This window comes from Diuraphis noxia, unplaced genomic scaffold (assembly GCF_037042655.1).
Source record: "Diuraphis noxia isolate RWA-SAM2 unplaced genomic scaffold, SU_Dnox_SAM2 contig0003, whole genome shotgun sequence".
Lineage (NCBI taxonomy): Eukaryota > Metazoa > Arthropoda > Insecta > Hemiptera > Aphididae > Diuraphis > Diuraphis noxia.
Genome location: NW_028301713.1, coordinates 56,685,405 through 56,708,909, shown reverse-complemented (window position 1 = coordinate 56,708,909; position 23,505 = coordinate 56,685,405). Strand labels below are relative to the sequence as shown.

General features: G+C 26.9%; 1 protein-coding gene across 2 annotated transcripts; it reads right to left on the bottom strand.

Annotated features, from left to right (window-relative positions):
- Positions 1 to 267: 267 nt before the first annotated feature.
- Positions 268 to 21,397, bottom strand: l(3)80Fj (lethal (3) 80Fj). Of its 2 annotated transcripts, XM_015514449.2 has the most exons (36): positions 21,190 to 21,397; positions 21,022 to 21,121; positions 20,704 to 20,899; positions 20,340 to 20,501; positions 20,024 to 20,201; positions 19,709 to 19,961; positions 19,470 to 19,648; positions 19,132 to 19,332; positions 18,905 to 19,057; positions 18,605 to 18,776; positions 18,294 to 18,523; positions 18,081 to 18,213; positions 17,873 to 17,997; positions 17,395 to 17,576; positions 17,105 to 17,324; positions 14,331 to 14,664; positions 13,687 to 14,248; positions 13,398 to 13,608; positions 10,584 to 11,469; positions 10,325 to 10,504; positions 9,773 to 10,258; positions 9,542 to 9,681; positions 8,468 to 8,616; positions 8,294 to 8,405; positions 7,745 to 8,163; positions 7,551 to 7,674; positions 6,130 to 6,363; positions 5,812 to 6,075; positions 5,633 to 5,746; positions 2,216 to 2,640; positions 1,935 to 2,146; positions 1,710 to 1,858; positions 1,545 to 1,649; positions 1,261 to 1,476; positions 824 to 841; positions 268 to 718 (listed from the first exon to the last, which is right to left on the bottom strand). In XM_015514449.2, exons 1-36 carry the CDS (start codon positions 21,205 to 21,207, stop codon positions 590 to 592), a joined length of 7,971 nt encoding a protein of 2,656 aa, XP_015369935.2. In that variant the 5' UTR covers positions 21,208 to 21,397; the 3' UTR covers positions 268 to 589. The 2 variants fall into 2 exon arrangements, with proteins under 2 accessions (XP_015369935.2, XP_015369936.2); XM_015514450.2 differs by lacking the exon at positions 824 to 841 and having other exon boundaries at positions 21,190 to 21,394.
- Between the last annotated feature and the right edge of the window lie 2,108 nt (positions 21,398 to 23,505).

Below are 23,505 nucleotides of genomic sequence, written 5' to 3'. Positions count from 1 at the left end.
GTGATTTCATACATTTATCAATTTATCAATCTTATTTCATATAAATATCAGATAAAATAATATAACTTATGAGTAAAATAAATGAAGAAACTTTATCTTAAAATTTGATACTGTTGTGCATGTTTTTAATATACATTCTATGAAAATTCGATAGTAGTTTCAAAAAAGGAAGTTATAGTTACAACAGCTATAAATAAAACTAATATAAATGTTATTCAACTTATTCAACACATTTAAATTTAGAAGATTAAAATAAAATAAATGTAATGGTGTATTTGAATTTAATCTTTATTGGATATGTGTAATACGTCTTAAAAAAATTTATATGTTGTATCCATAAGTTATCATTGTCTTATCTTTATCAAACATTTAATTATTTCATAAAAATAAATTTACAAAATCTTAACTGCAATGTAATTACTTGTTACATTTTAACTTGGCCATTTTAATGTCCATTAACAATATGTGAAATATTTATAAATTATTGAAATAATGAGCACAAAAACTTTATACATAATACATAATTCTAGTTATTAACATTAATTTGGTTATTTTCAAAAGTACAAATTGATTTATAATACATTCAATATCAAGCAATTAATGTGTCATCCAGCTCTTCAATTTTTGTGTCCATTTGAGTTGAAACCTTACGTAATACTTTATTTATTACATCGTTTAATGCTTCACGAGCACCAGTGTCTAATAAATTCAAACAACCCTAAAATATAAGATAATACAATATTTTATTAGTATAACATCATTATTTTAATGTATTGCTGCCAAGTGTTAGTTAAAGATATAAGTATCATGCATAATTGTTTACCTCCATTTCAGGTCCATGCTGCATTTAAAATATAAATATTTTTACTAATAATAATTCTATTTGTTACTAGTTTAATGACATTTGTTATTTAATTTATTTGATTGAGCATCGAATGTTATGACCATTAGCATTTAATGGAGTTACGGTTAGTTTTAGAAAGTCCAAAAATGTTGGGGAAGGATTCCTAATAAAGAAACTTGGGTGGTCGTCCATCCTGGAGTTTGGGATTTCGGGCGATGCTTGAGCGCAACACCCATTAGTCACTATGGTCAACTACTACACTACATTAGGCCCTAACCTTTAATTTATTTGATTAAATCTTTAAGCTTTTTATTATAATTAATATCATTTTAAGGCATTTTAAGTTATTAAAATATAAATTTAATATTTTATGGTTATTAGTTAAAATATATAGTCACTAATGAAATAGTATTTACCTGCAATGTTGCATCACCTTGTTGCAATTTAAGAACAGCAACTAAAGCTATTTCACTATTAGATTTTACATAACAATTTTTTTCTTTAGTTCCATTTACTAACATAGGTATTGTTGCCCTTTGAAATTCTGGAGATATAGTAACACCAGATTTTCCTAAATATGAACAGATATGTGCCACTAACTGCTTAACTTCATTACTGGACTGATTCATCAACTATAAATTATTATTAAAATAGTATAAAATATAAAATTGTTATAAAAGTTTAATTTTTTTTAACATACTCTGGTAAATGGACTTAAAAGCTGTGATGGTATTATTGAATGAATATTCATCAAATGTAAAAATAAATAACCACAACTTCGAACTCCATTCATCACAATAGAAATCTAAAAATATTATATGAGTAACATTAATAATTGAGTTGTAAATAATTAATTATCCATTACTTTATCAGCTTGTAAATGACATAAAATTGTTTTTATAACTTTATCACTATACAATGTACTAAACACTGTATCTGGGGATTCTTTAAGAGCAACAAACAAAGCTGAACTTCTACCATGTCTCAGTATTGGATCTAGTGAAGGATCATCAACTGTTGAAAAATTTAAATTTTTATTAAATATGGAAAAATAAGAAAACAATGAAGTTGAAAATACTAATGTACTAACTTAAAATATGATCATTTAAAGCAACATTCAATTGTTCAGGAGACAACCATTTACATAAAGCACCAAGACAACCAGCAGTACCACTTCTTATTGTATCTTCTGGGTTCCCTAATCCTTCTCTTAACGTCATAAATACAGTTCTTCGAACCTGATCTGACATTTTATCACCGGCTGGTGAAATAACACCACGTAAAGCTTGAAGCATTGTTTCTCTAAAGAAAAAAAATTAAAAAAACATAAATTAATAGTTACTTTATATTGTGTATTATTGTTTTAATTACTTAATGGTTATATCCTCTGAATTTTTCACTCCAGAATGCAGGTCAACAAAAATTGTTTCTGTGCGAGAATGTACAACAATCAGATGGCTTAGAGCGGTGGCTGCTTTAAGCCTAACTTGTCTATTTGGATCTTGTAATGCTTTCAAAAATGTTGTTTGCAATTGAGGTAAAAACTGTTTTAAATTACTACCAGCCTTGGCTAATAATAAAGCAACTGTTTCTAAAATTGCTGATTTTATATTCCACGTATAGCGTTCATTTAAAATACGAATAAGAGGTCCAGTCATATTTAATACAGGAGATGTTAATCCCTCCTTTGCAGCTACTTTAACAACTTCTCCCCAACCTTGAGCTGCTTGCTCTTTGATTTCTGGACTACCATTTAGGATTGCTTCTCTAAATATGGGTACAAATGGATCAGCTCCCTATAAATAGATTTAAAAATTAAATTTTGAGTGAAATTCAAAATATTTTTTTAAAGAAGTAATCAACAAAATAAAAATTTTTTTATTGTATGAAAATAGTGTTTTCATCTTAAAATGTGTCGTGCTTACGCGCTACGTCATAATATCACATTGCCCAATGGATCATATATAAAATACTTGCAAAGTATTTATTTTGTACAATTAAAAAATTAATTATTGAAAAAACAAAATTTAACATACAAGTTATTAAAATACATTTCTGAAAATAATTGTATTATAACTAAAGTATTTAAAATTATTCCAGAGTAGTTTAGGGGAAATTCAAAAGCATTGGTAAATATTAAATAATATTACATATATAATAATTCTAACTCATGTGTTGGTCATATTGGTATCCGGACATTTCCCCCCCCACCGATTGTTTTGGCGTAGTAACTAGTAGGACATTTTCCCCCCAATATATTTTCGATGCGGACATTTTCCCACCATTTTCTTTAAAGTTTATTATTAAATAATATTATATTATTTATTGTTTAATAAGAAATTATTTTTTGTTTAAAAAAATAATATTTTTATATTAAATAATATTATTTCCTCCTTATTTATACGTAATGCTATAAAGAAAAACACAGGTAGAACAAATAATATAAGTGAAGGTTTCAATAATAAATTTAAAATTTTGGTAAGAACTCAGCATCCAAATATTTGGATGTTCATTGAAGCACTACAAAAATTAAATTCAATGGCAATTAATTAATTAAAACAGGTACGGTTTTTTACAAAATAAAATAAATATGAAAGACGATTACAAAATATGTGCTTAGATATAAAAAATAATCAGAAATTAAATGTTTTTTACAAAATATATCATTTTTATGTCGAAATTTTTAGACTTTTATACTTATATAATTTTTTTACGTTTTATTATATAATTTTTATTATGTTTATGAAAAAAAAAAAATCTAATTTATAGTATAAATGTATAAAGTTAATTATAGTATAATTGATTATATTTATTCAAAAAAAAAAAAATTTTTTAATTAAATAATAAATAATATTATGTTATTCAATAATAAACTTTAAAAAAAAAATGGGGGAAAATGTCCGCATCGAAAATATATTGGGGGGGAAATGTCCTACTACGCCAAAAACAGTCGGGCGGACAATGTCCGGGGGGAAATTTTCCGCCATTCGGTCATATTCCTATAAAAAAAATATAGAAATATTAATGATACCAGTTCATATGTAATTAAGAGTAATATTACTGATCATTGTACCATAGCGCTTTTCATTAAAAATATTTTTAATATTAAGGGTTGTGTCTTGTGTTGATGATCTACCTGAGACAAAGTTTTAAACTGATTTTAACCATTTTAATATGCTTTTAAACACAGAAAACTGGGTTAATTATATTATTGATACAAACACTGATAAATACAGTAACAACATTTTTGAATTTATTAATATAACTCCTAGTAAATATATTGTAAATACAGTGAACCCGTTTAAGACGCTCTCCAAGGGACCAGTTAAAAATAGCGTCTTAAGTGGGAAATCGTATTACGCGGGAACAAACATTTTTTTTACAAAAATTTTTTTAACATATTGTACATATTAAACATGTACCTATTATGTTTTTTTTTACTTTGCTGAGTGAGTTATTACATTTATATTGCATATTATTTTATATTACTTATTTCAAAAAATCATCTATCTTCCTTCATTTCATATTTTTGATGTTTTTTGAATACAGGAAGTTTTCAATTTTGGAAGTCTTCATACAACCACTAACTTTTGTTAACTAGAGCCATATCCGATTACGTGAATAGCCATGTGTACTGTGTAGTGGTGTCGTATCTAATCGTCAATATTTATCGTCCGAAAACGGCGAAAACCAGTACTACTAACACGTACACATTATTCGTTATCGTTATTATTAGTGATACGTATATACGATGTATTTTTATATTAATATAACTGACAAGGCGAGCGTCTCATCCGGGAACATAGAGCGTATTATCCAGAGTTAATTCCATGTACTATTTATAATCAATGGTTAAACGTTGTCAAAATCAAGGGACTCATAAAAATGAGCGTATTAGCCGGGAAATCGTCTTAAGCGAGAGCGTCTTAAACGGGTTCTACTGTAATTACAAAAATAAAAATATTAATGATTGGATTACTAATGTCTCTATTTGTAAAAATATTTAAATTTGTACAAAAGTATGTTGTCTATAAAGTATAAGTGTAATAATATTATCATTATCAATACATCAATACAATTACCTAATGATTCATAGAAAAAGGAAGAACTAGTTGTATGATAAACAGATGTTGATATAATATTAATTTTATGTATCATACTATCATAGGAAAAATTTGTTTTCAGCTTCTTCAAATTTTTTTCACAAGCAATCACTTTTTTAATCATATCTTGTGTTATTATAAATATTTTTATAAATATCTTTAAATTTTTTTTGGTTTGGAAAATCTAACTTCTTATCTTATTAATGTTCTTTTTACTTTTTAGTCTTATTATGATTGAATAAACTTTATACGATCTATAATAGCTTTATTAAATCATAACAATACCAAAAAAAAGTAATAGTATTATTAAACTATGCTATGTTGTATATTTTTATTTTTAATCGTTATTAAACTACCCTGAAAGGTCGAAACAATTGTAAATGTTATGGAAATTACATTTGAAAAAATATAATGTAATTTCATAATTTATATGACAATTTTTTTCTATTTCTATAATTATGTTAGTGTAGAAAATATAGATATATTGTATACATTTAGATACTAGTGATTTTATGACATTACAGATAAAATGCGAATTAATTAAACTTAACAACAATTTTAACACTACCAAAATAATTTTTTTAAGCAATATTTTATCACAATAAAAAAATTTTCAAAATTTTGACTAAGTTGTCAAATGAAGATTTAGTATGTCTGATGATAATATAATAATTATTGAACTTACTTTTGGTATGCAGAAACCTGGAAGATATTCTAAATGCTTGAAATCACTCATCACAAATTTAATAGCTTGACGTATTTCAAATACTAAATGATTACTTTGTTTTGTATCAACAGACTATAAAAATAAAAAATATATAAATCATTAAGGACAAGATTGAAATAAATCAAAAATCAAAATACTTTGCAAACAGCATTCAAAGCTTCCCAAGCTAATTGTAAATTTTTCTCATCTTGATCTTTAAATTGATAAATTATTCCATGTAAAAGTTTAGGAACATACGAACTATAATCTGCTTTTGTATGTGTGCAAAATACAGCTAATAATTGTAATGCTGATTGCTTTTGAGAAACATTTTCTGCTTGAGTGGCATCTAATAGTAAATCAACCATAGTTCCGGCATCATCACAAACTGCTAGCACAACAGCTTGACAATACACAAGTTCCTAATAAAATAATTTTGGTAGTAAATATAATATAAAAAATAATAATTAATTTACCTCAGCAGCTGATTCAGTTTTAGATAGAGCAGTCAATAAGGCAGGTAATATTTTATGCAAATATTTATTTAGAGCTTCACCAGCAACTGAAGCTAAAATAGATAAAGCTTTTGTATTAATAGGTGGTTGAGTCAATTGAGGTATTAAATATGGCAAAACCACTCTAGATTTAACTGCCATCACTTGACGTAATCCATCTAAGGTTCGCTCTGCGATTTCTGTGTCAGGGTTATTCTAAAATAAAAATAAATAGTTATTTATGAATACTTAATCAATATTTATACAGTAAGAGACTCTTAAGACTTTGTTTCTAGTACTTAGAAATTTCCTACACTAGTTAATGTAAAAACTACTTGTTAAAATGCTTGCTTTTTCTTTATATAATCAGATTTTACTTTTTTGATCAACACATAATGATAAATTACTGGAGTAATTGAAAACACCCTTGTAGAACTTGCTGAAGCACATACTCATTATGTTAAACAAATAAAAGTATATTCTATTTTTAAAAGCACATCAAAAAGTGAGAAAAAAAATTATACATGACCTTATACATTAGATTTTATAAAATATTAACTAAATAATCAGGGTTTGTCTGTAAGCAGCTTATTATTTTTGCGGCAAATCCTATTAAGTATATTATATAGTTGTAACTCGGTTTGAGTTTATCTCAGTTTAATCGAAGATGTGTACTTCAGTACGCAGACGAATTGGTTTCTAACTTAGAAATAGATGGACAACCGTAAGTCGGGAAATTGATTATAACAATTGGTATATTTTCTGATTTCACTATAAAGCATCTACCAGATTTAAAAAAAAATTTAGTATAGTTTTTAATATTCAAATTATAACACATATTATTATGTTTTAGGATATAGTTTCTTTAATCAAGGCTAGATAAATGTGACAATTTGATGCATAATCTTGGGATTTAATTTATACAACATATGGTTTCAACCTAATCAAAGCCAACATTTTATAAACAAAAAAAATTGTAATTTCTACTGTGAATCTTGAAATCCGTGTTTGAAGACTTCTTTAAAATGAAAATTTTAGAAAATATTTTCCTAATTGGTCTCTATATTATAAAACAAACTACTGATCAAATGTCCAACTGATAGCTTCAGCAGTTCTATGTAGGTGATGACGATCAGTTAATCAATCAGGATAAGTTGTATATAATTTAATAAACCTGATTTACTTTGATTAATAAGCTTGATAATTTTACAGTTGTATGACACATAATTAATAAATAAATCTGTCTTAATGTAGTAAATAAATAAACTTAATATTTAAACCATCTAAGATTCTTTTTATCACTTCCCTTATAAGACACAATCCCACTTAATATGCTCTTTCAAACTGGTCTCTTGAAGAGTGTCTTATGAGTTTTACTATCTATTGTAATTTATTTTACATACCAAATTATTTAACATGGATGGTAAAATATCATCTAAAGCACGATGTCCCACAGTTGAGTGAAGGCTATCAAATGTTTTAGCAGCAGCTTGTCTTACAGATGGTAAGGGGTCTGCTAAAGCTCGGCTAAATAATCAAATAATTACAATTCGTTTTTCATAAGCAACAAATACTTTTAAGTCTTACAAATAATTACCTGACAGTAGGAACTAAGCTATCTACAAAGGTCAATACCATATCTCTACTAGTAGATGCCATAATTTCTGACAAACCAATACAAACTCCTTGACGTTGATCAGCTTGTTCAGACTCAAGACCTCTTTCTAAAATTGGAATTATGTCTGGTAGAACACGTTCTCCTAGTTTTCTCACTAGATCTCCCAAAGTTCTTGCAGCTACTTGTCTTTTATCAAAACTAGTACTAGCTAAGCATCCCAACAATAGTGTAAATAATGTTGGCAAGATTTCTCTTAAAGTACGTGGAGTATTAGTGACAACTACTTTCCATACGTGTAATGCTGCTTGACGAACCATTAGTGCAACATCAGAACGGCCCATATATAAACCAGCTAATACTCGGTTACGTCTTTCTGCTCCCAAGGTGCCAATAATAGCCTTAAACATTTTTCATTTATTTTATAAAGTATTAGTTTAAGTTTTTAAAATATTTATGAATAACTAATATTACTAGTATCTAATATTAAAACAATGTTTTTTATTATTATTGATCTAAAAAGCTACTAACCTTGTGAGAATGTTCTGTGCCAAAATTATCATCATCACTAGCAGTCTCTGTACTCATTTTACCAGACACACCAGATATACGATATAATAAATCACCAAGTAATTGAACAGAACTATAAAATAAAATAAAATAAAAATTTAAATAGTTTAAAATAAGAACTAAATATAATTTTACCTAAATCTGATACGCCAATTATCATCAAACAAACCACGTTCAAGTTCAGGTAAGAGTAGTTGTATTGCAGATTCAGCATACATATTAACAATTCGTTGACCTGCTTTTAACGCAGTTTCTCGAACAAATTCATTTTCATCTGCTAAAGCCTAACATTATAAATTATGTAGCATATTTTAATATTGTAAAATAATAATGAAACATTTTTTAGGTTATGGCACCAAATATCAATAATGAATTGATATATAATTTAGGGAATAACAGAAAAAATCACATTGTGTGTATCTAACTAACTAAGCAATAATTTTTATTCTTATAGATATGTATTTAAATTTAGATACTTAAATATGAATTATAGTTAATTACATTTGCAACTTGTTTCTGTTACAAATATGTATTTGAATATTCAGTATAGGTATAGTTTTCATTGCAACTAGTTGTTGTGGCTGGATGCAGTCAGAAACCATTCTTTTAGCCTCAAAATGCACAACAATGCAGTTATAATAAAAGTAAAGAAATATTTACAGTAGTAAGTTATCTATGAAAAATAATTTATAGAGTTTAATATGTAATATAAAAATAATATTATAATAAATAGGATTTGCATTAAGTTTGTTTATGCTATGAAAAACCAATTACAATTTTTATTACAGAAAATAAAAATTAGATTTTTTATTTTTGATCATATTAGTATTTAAATGGTTCTATTTAATGACAAATTTTAAGTATTTTGAATTATTGAAAGATTAATTAAGTCATAAATAAGATAATTTGACGTTTGATAGTGTATAAATTATTTAAAAACTATAAACAATTTTGAAAATAAATTTTTTTTTAATTTATAAAAATCTAAATATTCTAAAAACAAAAATTTTAAATGTATTTTGACATTAAAAAAAATAATAATAAACATTTAATTAATACAAAATAGGAAAAATTTGATTTTTTATTAAAAAATATAGTGTTAATGAGTATTTTACGTTAATAAAAAACAGAGGGTATAATTATTTTATTAACTATTTTAGGGAACAAAAAGATTTAGAGAGAAAATTGTTTATTTTGTATCTAACTTACTTTTAAAATAGGTGTAATGATTTGATTTATATATGGAATGAATTCATCATTAAATACACCTGGCATATATATAAACATCATGATATAACCATCTTTAACTTGAGGGGCTATATCTGTGCGTTCTGCAGTTGCAATAATTTCTATATATATAGAAAAAAAAATCAATAGTAAAAATCATGAATTATCAAAAATACATTTAAATAAGTACTTTGATTCAGTTTTATAATATACCTGGCATTAAACTATGTAGCTTATTTACACCAAGTCCACCAACAACTTCACTCAGACCTTGGGCAGCACCAGACCTATCTACTGAACTGGCTTCTGATGTAAGAGTTTGCATTAACCATGGTAATAAATCCTGAAAACTAGTTTCTCCCATCCCTCGAACCATAGCCCCAAGAGCACGAGCGGAAACTGTTCGAACTTCTGGAACCGGATCTAATAATGAATTTTTCAATCCTGGTATAATATTTGGCAAATATGGTGTCAAATCTTTTTGATCAGTCAATGAATACATATTTCCAATAATTTGAGCAGCCATTTTTCTTGTTTCTGTTGAGCGATCTATAAATGCCCGTTGTACTACAGGCATAATTAATGCAAGTGATGGAGCATCTATGAAATGAACAAATTGTGTATTTAACAAAATTTGTAAACAAGGAGCAGTCTTATTTGATGGATTTTGAAGAGCTTCAAGAAGAACCGGTACAATAGCTACAAACAAATATTTTTGTTAGTAAGATTTGAATAATATATCAGATAAATGTATTAGAAAATTACCTTGAATTTCAGGATTTCGTATAACTGAACCAATAACTTTTAAAGCTTGGGCACCAGCTTCTTGAACACTTATATGAGAGTCACTTAAAACCTCTATTAATTTAGGTACAATACTAGGCAAACATGATGAAAGTTGTTTAGGTGCACAGTATGCCATTGCTCCTAATAATTCTATTGAACCTAATAATCAAATAATAAAATAAATGTATTAAATACAAACAAATAATTCTACTAATATATCTAGGAATAATATTCCTACCAGTTTTTGTTCTCCATGAATCCCCTTCCAATGCATTTAACAACGAGGGTAAGATTAGTTTAACACCATGAGCTGATAACTTGCTCATTATTGCTTTTGAGCAATCATAAGTGGCTGTCCGTACATATTCACTATTGTCTCCAAAACATGATAATAAATGTGGTAAAACATGAACAATATATGGTTCAAACAATCGACCTAACGTTGAGCACAACATTTCAAATGCAAATAACGCACCTTCACGTTTTTTATAATTTTTCTTATCTTGAATAGCTTCAGTTAAAGTACTCATAATATCATACTGTTTTAAACTTAGAATACCAAGACCTTTGATGACACCTGCGATTCCATGAGCAGCACCCTTACGTTCTCCAAATGATGCGGAGTTGAAAAGGCGTGATAAAAGTTTCTTTAATATAGCTGATGCATCTTCTTTAACTAATGGCATAAGTGGTGATAAACAATTAGCTACTGCCTCTTGAACTTCTTGAGATGGAGTAGATAATGCTTCAAGTAATCTATTAGTAATAGGTTTTAATTTTGGATCATCAGAATCTAAATGTCTTGCTAAACTTCCCATGCATACAACAACACCTAATCGAACATTATCATAACTTTCGGAAGAAGTAGCTTTTTTTAAAAATTTTTCAAATATATTCATTAAACGATCAACATTATTTTTTCCATGTAAATTTACAACAGCTACAGCCGCTTTAAGCATATGCTCTCTAACAACATTATTTCTATCATCTAAACTCGTAGATACGAAAAAATTTACTAATTGTATCACCATATCATCACTTAATAATAATGACAACTGTTCCAATGCCATAGCTACACCAACTCGCCCTTGCCAATCATCCAATTCTATATTTTCTTCAGGTTTCTAAAACAGAAATGTTATGTTTAATAGTTTAAATTCATGAAATGATTATACAAATTATTTAAACAAATTTAACTTTAAAAAAATATATAAGATTTATCATTAATATTTTATTAAAAGTAAATCAGCCCTATTATTAATTTTTTACCACATATTGTAATACAAGATCGATAACTATATTATAACATCTTTAGGCACAAAATACAAGGAAAGTGGTTTAAGGATAAGTAATCATTATCAGTAAAGCAACCTAACATTCAATATATCTACTATATAAATAATGTAACAATTTAAATACATACCAAAAAATCTAAAAACCCCTAATTGATAATTAACATAATTAAATTTGTTTATTAATTCAGTATGTTAAGAATAACTTAATTTATAATATTCAAAAGTGTATACATTCAGTTTTACTATATTTTATTTATTAGATGTGATGAGGTATCTCCCAATTACTCATGAAAATATGAATCAAAAAAACTAATTCTAATAATTATTATAAGTATTTAATGCTAATAGATTTGAAATATCAAACACAACAAATATCAATATTTAATAATGATAAAAAGAAAAGAAGAATCCTAGAAACCCAGGAAGAAAATCCAGACTTTTTTAAAATTAGTACATCAAATAAGTTTTAGAAGAAGGGTGATTTAATGTTTTTTTTTTATGAGTAAAAATAAATTTATTGGGATAAAAGAAATGTGCTAAGGATAAAATATAGAAACAAAATTCTAGAAATAAAGTTATAAAGCTAGGGGAGAGGGAAATAGACTCCAAAAATAATTGTTTAGCGTTGTAAAGAATTAAAAAAATAATATTTTATATATAATAATAAGAGTACTAATAATAGTTAAAATTATTATCATCAGATAAAATTACAATGTATTAGTATTAATAATAATATATTTAAATTAATATATGATTACACTTTTATTTTTTAGTTGATTTTTTAAGTTGTTTAGAGAATGCTTATCATTTGAGTACATTGATGGCTTGATTGATGCTATAAAAATCTAGCCCTGCATTTCTCAGGTGTTAGGCATTTTATAAATGTGGGGAGTGTGTCTACATACTTTATTTTATTTGAGTTAGTTGAGACGGAAATAATGATCTACATGCTTGGATTGAAGTTATGAAATATATGACTATATCCTAAGCCATTTGAAAAAAGTTTAATATTAAGATGTAGTTTTTTGTTCATATATTTTTTGAATGGACCCAAATTTATAGGTCTGTTGGCAAGTGAAGCATTTTTTACACAAGTTATGTTACAATTTAGTAAAAAAAGATGGGATTACTTGAGAGATTATGAAAATTTTCAATTTGTTTGTGTATTAAAATCTAAGAAATGTGAAATGAAGAAATCTAAATATAACAGCCTGATATTTTAAATTTTTATGTAAGTGAGATGGGAAAAAAGTTGGATCGACGGTGTCATATTTGGGCTTGATATACCCTCTGATGATAAAGAAGTTTTTTAAATATTGTTAAAAAGATTTGGTTAGGTTATTTGAGTGATTTGGCCACCAGGTAGATAATATACTGGTGTTATTGTGAATAGAGTGGAGTTGTTGATAATGCAACAAGACATTGTATTGAAATTATAATTGCAGTATCCTCATGACTAGTACTATTAAAATGACTTGTCCAATGTAGGTTAGGTTAGATGATTCTGTAATAAGTGCTTTGTCAATTATCCTAAGATGAAGTATGTATAAGAGTTTGTTTGTATTTTGTTTTATACCATTTGCATTCCAGAGGAATGATAAAAGGTATTTTGGGTTTTATATTAGTGTAGTTATTTTCAGTTTAAATTTAAAAATTAATTAAAGCTAAATGTTTTTTTTAATAAGGATTAATTGATTTTTGAAAATTCTAATCATATCTTCCCACTTAAACCCTATACATTAAAATTTAAAACTTACCGTAATTTTAGTGTTATACAAAGTAAGTAATTTTTTTAATGCAATATTTGTAGCATTTATAGGAGAGTCTTTTAAAAGTGAAAAAAGAGCAATAGACACTGCCTTTTGTACGTCAGCAACTGGATGAACTACATCTTCCAATAAGCTTTCTAAGAGTCCATTAATTTTCATTTCTAATTTAGAAGATTCCCATAACTCATTTGCTAATTCTCTAGTAACAAAAATATACAAAAACAAATTTACAATCAGGAAAGATTTATCCATATAATTTTGTAATTGATAACTATACCTATTTTCTTCATATATATCGAATTTGGTAATCCATATTCTTTTAGTTATTCTTAATATGATTTGATTATCTTTTTTGGATGTTGGAAAAGCATCAACCACTTTGTGTAATGCTTTAATAGCAGTATGTCTTACATTTCGAGATGGATTTTGAAGTGCTGATAATAAACATAAAATTTCATCGCGACTAGCTGGATCACATTTCTCATCTGTAGAACAACTATCAGCAACTGATAGAAATGCTAAAACTGCTTTATCCTGAAGACCACCTGTTGTACGACTTATTATTTCAGACAAAAGTTGAAACATTTCAATGCGTGGTAAAAATTTAGGTCGTTGAAGATCTGAATTGCTTTTAGCTTTTGAAGTTGCTTTGGGACGAACAGTTGATTGATTTTTTATTAATAATAAACAATCATAAACCAACTCATGATCAAAAGGTAAATCCAACATAACAGCTCTGATCAATGTGAAGGAATAACAAAAAGATGGAGATGTAAATTGCAGTCTCTCTTTTTTAGTTAAATCACAAAAAAAATTAACGAGTCTCATTGTTGCTATTTCTAATAAATAAATTTAAAAAAAAAGAAGTAAATGTTACATAAAAATTAATTTAAATAAGCTTTATGTTATTCAATAACTTACCAATATTTTCCTTAAGCCAAGCATCTTCAATTATACATTTTGGTTTTAACTTTCTAAGAGTATAATAAGCAATGGCATTGATATGAGAATCAGATAATTTAATGCGATCATTATTTACTTTAGATACAACTTTTGATTTTTTTGTTTCATCTGCGCGAAAAGCACAAAATGCTAAATCTATAAATATTTTTTTTAGGTGTGGTGCAGCTATAATAGATTGTAAATTTGAGATAATTCCTGGTATCAAATATCTCAACGACTGAGAAACTAAGAGAGAGTTTCCAGCAATAATTCCTTTCATCATAGAAACCAAAGTCAATATTTCATCATTCATCTACAAAATAAAATACAAATTATGAGTAGTTCTTACACTAATAAAAAAAATTAAAATAAATTAAAATACAGACACTAAACGGTATAAGCTTTATCTGTATCTTATTAATTTAGATTTTAGATTATAAAAATACAATTTTTTTTGCTACTTTTCTTAGTTTTTATTGAAATATGAAAAAAATTCATTTATGTTATAAAAATATGCAATTATTCCTCAAAATCTCTTAATATGCAAAATAAAATTTAATGAATCTGATTCTACGTCATTCAAAACAAATTAACAACATATGTAGACTAAAAGTGTGCACAGCTAAAAGAAAAAATTAAAAAATGTTATCAACCTTATATTATTATGTTTTACTATTTTATTGAAACACATAAGCATCATCATACATGATATCCATATAAATATAAACACTATCAGTTTATACAAGTGAATAGTGATACACATTAATTGTGATAATTTTTATTAGATCAACTAGAGGGTTTAAAATTAGAACTCATAGACATTTATAATACACCCTCATTTATTGAAATAAATTATATTTTTGTAATAGCTGATACCAATTTTTTCCTTTAAGTTAATAGAAATTAATAAAAATGTAAAGTTAACGATAGATATTAAAAATATATTTGATTTTGATGTTTTTTAAATGGGTAAAGCGATTTTAGTGATAAAACGTGAGCATTAATCCAACTTGATGTCTCACTGTATTAATCTTTGAATACTTTCTTTTTAAATTAATAAAATCGTTAAATTATTTATTAAACGTACAGTGTAATTGATAACAATTTATTATTAAAGAATTTATACAAAATATATACGTATATGTAAAATAATTTACATAAAATCTATTTATTTTAATAATATTATTATTAATATCTATTAAACATTTATAAAGGTTTTGAAGTTTGGAAAATTAAATTTAAAAATGCGGGTAAATGGGTATCGCTCTGCTGTTCATTGGGGGGTGGGGTGGACCTCTGACTAAGGTAGGTTAAATTTGAATGCAATGATAGGTATCATTGTATAAGAAAAACGATTCTGAACGGAGACGGTTTATCTGTCTAGAATATAATATAGATTATTAAAAATTTTCAAATCTTAGATTTAAAAAGAAAATTTTTTATGAATTTCTAGCTTAAAATAATTTGCGAATTTTCGTGATTTTTACGTATGTTGTCAAAATTAAAATTTAAATGCTTGTAAAAAAAAAATGTGACTATGCATTTCTTTTATTTTTCAACTGCTATTGTAAAAATATTTTAGGAACCTTGTATAATTTCACAAATTATTTAGATTGGCATTTTCTTTGCATGATTTAATTTACGAAATATTTTGACTTTTTAATTTTTCTGAAAATATTTTTTTGAAGTGTCGATGAAATTGTTTTGGCCTTATCAAAATACTTGAAAATTTAATACAAAGTTCCTCATAAGTTATTCTTATAGTGATTAAAAAATTATAAAAATACATAGGCACAATTTTTTTTATTAGCATTTGAAGCTCAAATATTAACTTAATACGTATAAATTACGGCAATTTTCAAATTATCTTAGATAGAAAAAATGGAGAAGACGAAAACGATTGTTTAAGGATAGAAGTTTGTTGCGAAGATGAGGAGACCAAGTAAAACATTGGTCAATAAATTATGCCTAGATAGCGAGTGCTCTGCGCGGTTGGCAAGATTTACTCGTTTTAAGTAATAGGTGGGCATAATATTCCATTCCTAAGAGTGAAGGTACATTGTATAGATTTGGATTCGTTTATTTTTAGACCCCACTCCTTATACCATTTTTTGAGGAGGGATAGATTTCTTGAATATGCGAGGAAGCAATGGATGGATCATGACTATTGGTTATAATAGCTTTGTCATCAGCAAAGTCAGCGATGAGGCTAGTGGGTAGTACGGGTTAATCAGATATGAAAATATTAAATAGCATAGTAGCAGTGACAGCGCCCTAGGGGATTCCTGTATTTATGGGTTTTGTTGAAGAGGTAGATGAACCGTAATGTACCGAGAAGAAACGATTTTCTAAGTAGGACTTAAGTATAAGATAATAAGAAGACAGTTGGATGAGTCTCAACTTGAATAGAAGCCCTGCATGCCATACTCGGTCAAACGCTTGTGAAACATCTTGGAAAGCCTAAGTACAATATTGTTTTTCTTCTACAGAAAATGGTATTTTATCTACTATACGGTGAATTTTATGTATCGTGGAATGCTTGAAATGAAAACCAAATAGGGAGTCAAATATGATTTTTGATTTAGCGATAATGTTAAAGATTCTTTTTAATATACAATGATATTATATCACTAAATTTAAATTTAAAACAATCTATAGCTTAGGCATTTTTTTTTAAATTGTTATTTATCATTGAAATTATAATATCATAAAGAAAAGGTAAATTATCACACACAAAAAATTTTAATGCTCACATTTTTCAATTTATTTCTAATCGTTGATTCTTTTTCTAACTCTAAAGCTATAGCCTCTTTTTGTTTAGGTGTAAGTTCTGGTTTTTTAAGTTTTCCTTCTTTAATTTTTTTTGCTTCAATTTCTTTTCTTAACATAATTTCTTCTTGTTGTTCTTTATATGAGTAAGCTTTACTTTCTCTTTTCATATTTTTAACATTCATAATATTTTCATTTTCTTTCCTGTAAAGCATATATAATAATATTTTAAGCCAAATTCAGAATAATTAGATAATACTCTGAATAATATTACTCTGCTAAAATTGATTTATCGAACAATTCTCCTTCTGGATACAAATATATGTTATACTCTAAATCCGTTACATAAATATATTTATCATTTTCTTCTAACTGTTGTTTAACTTTATCAATAACTGCAGGTATGATTGTATCTCCATTCACTCTGGTCACAGTACTTAAAACATTTTCCATACACTAATAAAACATTTTAATTAGGACAGTCTACATTTAATTAAATATCAAGAAATTTTGAGTTACTGCTAAATTGTCTTTATTCAATTTAGTCATTTCAAAATTTTAATGTAATAATGAAATTAATAATAATATATATTATTTTCTAATCAATTTAAATTGACGTTTTTAAGAAATCTGATAAAATACTAAAGAAACCAAACAATATTTAATTATATCATTATAAATATATTGAGATCATATCTAACAAAGTTAGGCTTATTCAACTTTTTAATAACTATTTCAAAAAATTAACTTACTTTGGTAGGCAAATAATCATCTATAAGAAGTTTAATTAGTTTTTTTTCATACAATCTGATGAAAACTGATGGTTTTAGTTGGAAACGATTGACTATTTTTATCCATAGATTTGGAGCATATAATTCTAAAAATTAAATTAAAAACAAAATAAGATATATAAATATATGAGAAACATTTACTATCAAATAAAAATTTAGAAATTTATACCGATTAAAGGATGATGTGAAGGTTTCAAAGATTCAAAAGCCAATATTTTTTGTTCTTCTTCTCCAATATTACTGTTTTGACATAATATAAGAATAGTTTCTACCACGTGTTTGGGGTTAATTTCTAAATCATTCTAATTTAAATATAAATAACTAAATATAATTCTAACAATTAAGCAATTAAATACATGTCAATAAAATAAATAATAAATACATTGCATTCCAAAAATTGTGAAGCAGCATTCAGCAATGAAGCAGCTAATTTTGACCCTCCAGGCAATGACACAGCTTTTAAAACATTTGTTTTAGATTGTACACGGACTGAAGATTTAACTGATAAAAGAGCCACAATTATTGATCTTAAATATGGTTCAATGGGACCATTAATTTGATCATACTTCATGTCTAACAATAGTAAACTGAACACGCATATTTTATTCAACACTATATTTAAAACAAATTTGAAATTATACAACAATAATCATCAATTAAATTCGAAAAATTGCAATTAAATAGAAATTATACCATCATCTGTACACTGAAATAAATATTTTTCATTTAAAAATAAAGCTTTATCTGAATTAAGGACCAAATTCCATAGAGAAGTAAATCCGAATTCATTGTTTAGTTTAGGGTTTTTGTTTATGATAAGCAACAATAAATATGCAGCATATAAAGCTTCTGTCACAATTGGAGCCTAAAAGATAAGATATTATATTCAATAAATGCATAGGTTTAAATAAACAAATAATTCATTTACATTTTTAAATATAAAGTGTAATTTATTTTATTTTATTAGATTATGATATGTTTAATTTTACATACTTGAGATGATTGAGAACATTTTTCAACACATTTCAATAGCAATGGTATAACATCAACAGCATTTATTGAGAATTCATCTTTGAAAATATTTGTCATACAATCCATATACGATAATTTTACAGATAATACAGATGATTTTTTATCATACCCTTTCTAAACAATCATATAATTAGTTAATACAATTTTATTTTGGTATATTTTTTTATAAATTTTAATAAAATAATTACAATAAACCACATAATTAATGCTTTGGGTATTCTTTTTTTTAAATTTGAGCTCCACAGACTTAACATTTGGATGGCATGTACTAATGTTTTTTCATGCATTTCGTTATCTAATACTTTAACAAATTGGTCTATGGCTATCTCAGCTAACTGCTGAGAATCATCATCATTGGTTACTGTATTATAACTAAAATTTCCTATTGCCTGAAAATGAATAATATTTTAGTATTTTAAAAACATGATTAATTTTGATAAAAAAAAATATTGAAATAAGTTATATATTAAAAATGTATAGCCATGTTGTAAAATAATAAATTTATATATTTTTGTTTAATTATTACTTGTAGAATATTAATTTTTTGTTCTGATGTACTCAATTTTCCTTCAGAACCATGATAAACATTAAACAGAAATTTCAATACATTAGAAACCACAGTTGCATCACTACATTTTAAAGCCAATTGTTTACATAAATCAGCTGACTCAATTCTAGCTCTTTCATTTTGAGAATATAAATTAGCTAAAATTAAAAACAAATAGATCACAAGGGAAAATTAAATCCAAAATAAGTAGTTTATACCAGAAAATCCTTTAATTATTTCAACAGCATTAACACTTAAATCTAATTTTATGCTAGAAATAACTGTAGCAATGCACTCCAATATTACTTCAGGATTACGAAGCATTGATTTTAAAATGGGAGGTAACAATTTTGATTTGAACTCATCACTTGAAACTAAGCTAACAGTAAAAGAACATTGTTGTATAAATTCTTTCTCTGGCCGTGTTTTACAAGCAATGCCTTCTTTGATAAATACCTCCAAAAATGGTTCCTTAAAATTAAAAAAAAAAATTAACAACAATATATAGTAAAATATTACAAATTTTAAAATACCTTATATTTGTTAGCAAGATTCATATTAATTGATGCCATTGATGTAAGTAAATATGATTCAATGACCAGTAAGTAAGGTTTTGAATCATTTTTTTTTAAAAATTCTCCATAATATTCTAATGTACCTTTGTCATGAACCCAAATATCATTGATTGCATTGAATGATTTTAAACATAATCTAAAAATTAAATTAAACACAATATTATTCAATATTTTTTTTTTTTATTGATCTTAAAAAAATACAACTCGCCAGCATAGGCCATTAGTTCACAATTCTTAGACTATTCAATATTAAACATAGTTAAACATTACTTACTGTTTATTTTTTGATATTGATACTAAATGTATTAGTATAGCTTGAAGTTGAATAAGTTGTTTCAATTCGATTTCACGCGAGATGTAATAATCTTTGAATGAGACTTTAAAAATAATGCTTATAACTTGTAACATAAAGAAAGCTGATTTTGCCAAATTATTCCTATAAAATAATCAATGATTAAAAATAAAGTATCTATTAAATCATTAAAATTAATTATTTATTGTTATTTAAAATTGGTCTCACTAAATTTAAGAGAAAGTAACATGGTTATAAGGAGGATTTATCACCATTGAGATATAACAACCCTTGTAATTAGAAAATTATAATCTCATATTAATCATTTAAAATACATAATACTTACGATATATTCAAATGAGGAAATGTATTGACATATTCAGTTAATATTGGAGTTAAATTAATCAAACATGCTTCAGGTTTTGAGACCATCAGTACTTTGACAAATTCTTTGACATATGACTGTGATTTTAAATCTTGATAACGGCTAAACACAATTGGCAAAACATTACCAATACTATTTAATACCTCATTTGAAATATCTGAAATTGTATATATTTTGTTATTTAATTTTAACAAATTATAATAATTAATTGTATTGTTTTTGTGTGATTATAACAATTAAAAACACCATTCATAACATTATTAATATTTGTATATTTACTAGATTTGACAGCATTTGTAGCATTTTTAAAAACTGATTTCCGTTCTTTAATACTTGATGACGATGCTTTCAAATGAAAGTCCAAAAATTGTTTCGCATTCTATAATACAAATATTGTAAAATTAAACTATATATTTTCACACATAAATAACAGTTATAACTTCTTACTCCTTTTAGATCAGCCATGGTAAAATTGTGTGGACACTGGACTTGAAATTTAAACTTAAATTACATGAACATGATAACTTTCGATTAGCAATTCTTATAAGACAAGCAAACGGAAGATATCCGATATTGTGAATTAGTGACGGATCCCAATTATACTGCTGATGCCGAAGTACCGATGTGCGTTTTCATGGTTATGAACTTCGGTGTGAAATTGAAAATGATAAAACACCGATCACACAGAACATATTAACGGTTATGATAACACAGAAACGGAGTAAAGAGTACATCATCAATTTTAAATTTATTCATATTATGTTGTATACAAATACAATACCATTTAAATCAAATTTCCAATTGGACAACAAAATAGAAAATTAAGATTAATTAAAATTAATCTGTTAACAAACACCATACATCTAATTTAAATCATGGTTTAAGATTATCTTATGCCATGGTTTAAACTGCCCGCCGAATTAATGCACCAGTCACGTTGTTTGTAAATCAATGGCGCACGATTATAACTTATAAGGTTCTTTCTTCTGTATTGTTCTGTGGTATAATCGTGCAATGGTGGCATTTTATAGCAAGTTGTTATCACATTATTGATAAACTATCATTTTTATAAATTGTTTTTCGTTTCAAACTTCAAGTATCAAGTCGCTGTAATGCCTGTAACAAGTTTCCGGTTTTCGTCGTCAAATATATATGTAGTTTTTTTTTTAGAACTTTTTTGGCAACTCGACAATATTTATATATATATACATTTAAAAACCAAAGAACATAAATGGATACGAGAATTTAAATAAAATAAACAAAAACAATGAATTTATATGCATGTATCATATAATTCATATAGTAGTATAGAGTAGTATATTTTTCTACTAAATGGCTTAGATTAAAAGGATCCATTTCCAAAGAGACTGGTCATCCCTGGCTGAGGGCCCCTTTCTTCGTACGAGGTGACAGCCATGTCTCCCTCCTTCGCATGCGGATTCTTATTAGCGCCATCTAATGACTCAATCTCAGCGGCAATACTTTTAGCCATTTCAGCCAAGAATATCTTCCTCTTTGTCAACAATGAGTCTAATCCAACTATGTTGGACTGGTCCTGCTCAGCACCATGAATAGTAAAATCTTTTAGAATACAAACGGTGTGATAAATAAAGTCCCAAACTCCCAACAGGCTTTTGTCTGCAATGACATGAAATATTGTGGGCCGAATAATCTGGCATATTTATTATATGGTTACTCAATGGCTGTTGTAAGTCCGTACTTTGTGAGAACTTTAAATACCTGGGTACATGCCATTTTTGTCTTTGAACTGTACATTTGGTTAAGCAAATAATCATAACGAAACTCAGTCACAGATACAAGCAGGTGACAGAACAGGCTATATGGATGCATCCCTGAATATGAGAATACTAACGTGCCTATCTTAATAAGCCTTGAGGATCCGAATTCTTTGGGAGCTGGATCTCCGTTTCGGCGATTAACTTGACCCAGGTTATTTGATATTTCCTACAGGCACAAAGATAGGTTTTCAAAGATGCCCAATAAGAAGGAGGCACATTCATTGTCCACGACTCGCATCCATGGAAAAAGCCTATAAACTTGTTTAATCATATGAGGCCACGATTTATCCATGTTGCCGCTCTGTTTGATCAGTAACCTCTTAGAGTAGGTTGATACAAATGTCATGAAAGTACAAAGGTCCCCGACATTTTTTTCGACGTCTGCAGGCCTGTAGTCCTGGATGACCTACGGAGTTTTAACAATATCGGAGGTTCCTTTTAATACTGTGTCAACATCTTCAAAGATAGAGTCCATTGTGGGAGATAAATCATCTAATATATCGAAGGTCTTCTCTTGTTCGATGCCATTTTGATCCTCGAAACCGAAGCCCTTATCTGCGTTAGGCTTCCATCATGTCCCATAAGTCTTAATTATAGATATTTTTTTGTGCAGGAAACACCAAGTGATGGGCTAAGAAAAACGTTCTATGCAGTCTTAGAATTTACTCTATTAGTTTTCAGTGTCCGCTTTACAGATTTGCTTGTTGCTAAGAAGTCATATGTTGATAATTCGGATACTTTAAATGTTTCTGGTTACTACTAGAACAAATTCCTCTTCTCTTAGGTCACCCGTAGAAATCTCGGGGTAAACGTTAAAAAACGACACGGGAAAAAACGACACGGAAAAAAACGTCACGGTAAAAAACGTCACGGATAAAAAACGTCATGGAAAAAAACGCCAAAAATGTTTTTTTTAATCTAAAAATCACAATTATTGTTTTTAAGTTTAATAATAAAATAATGA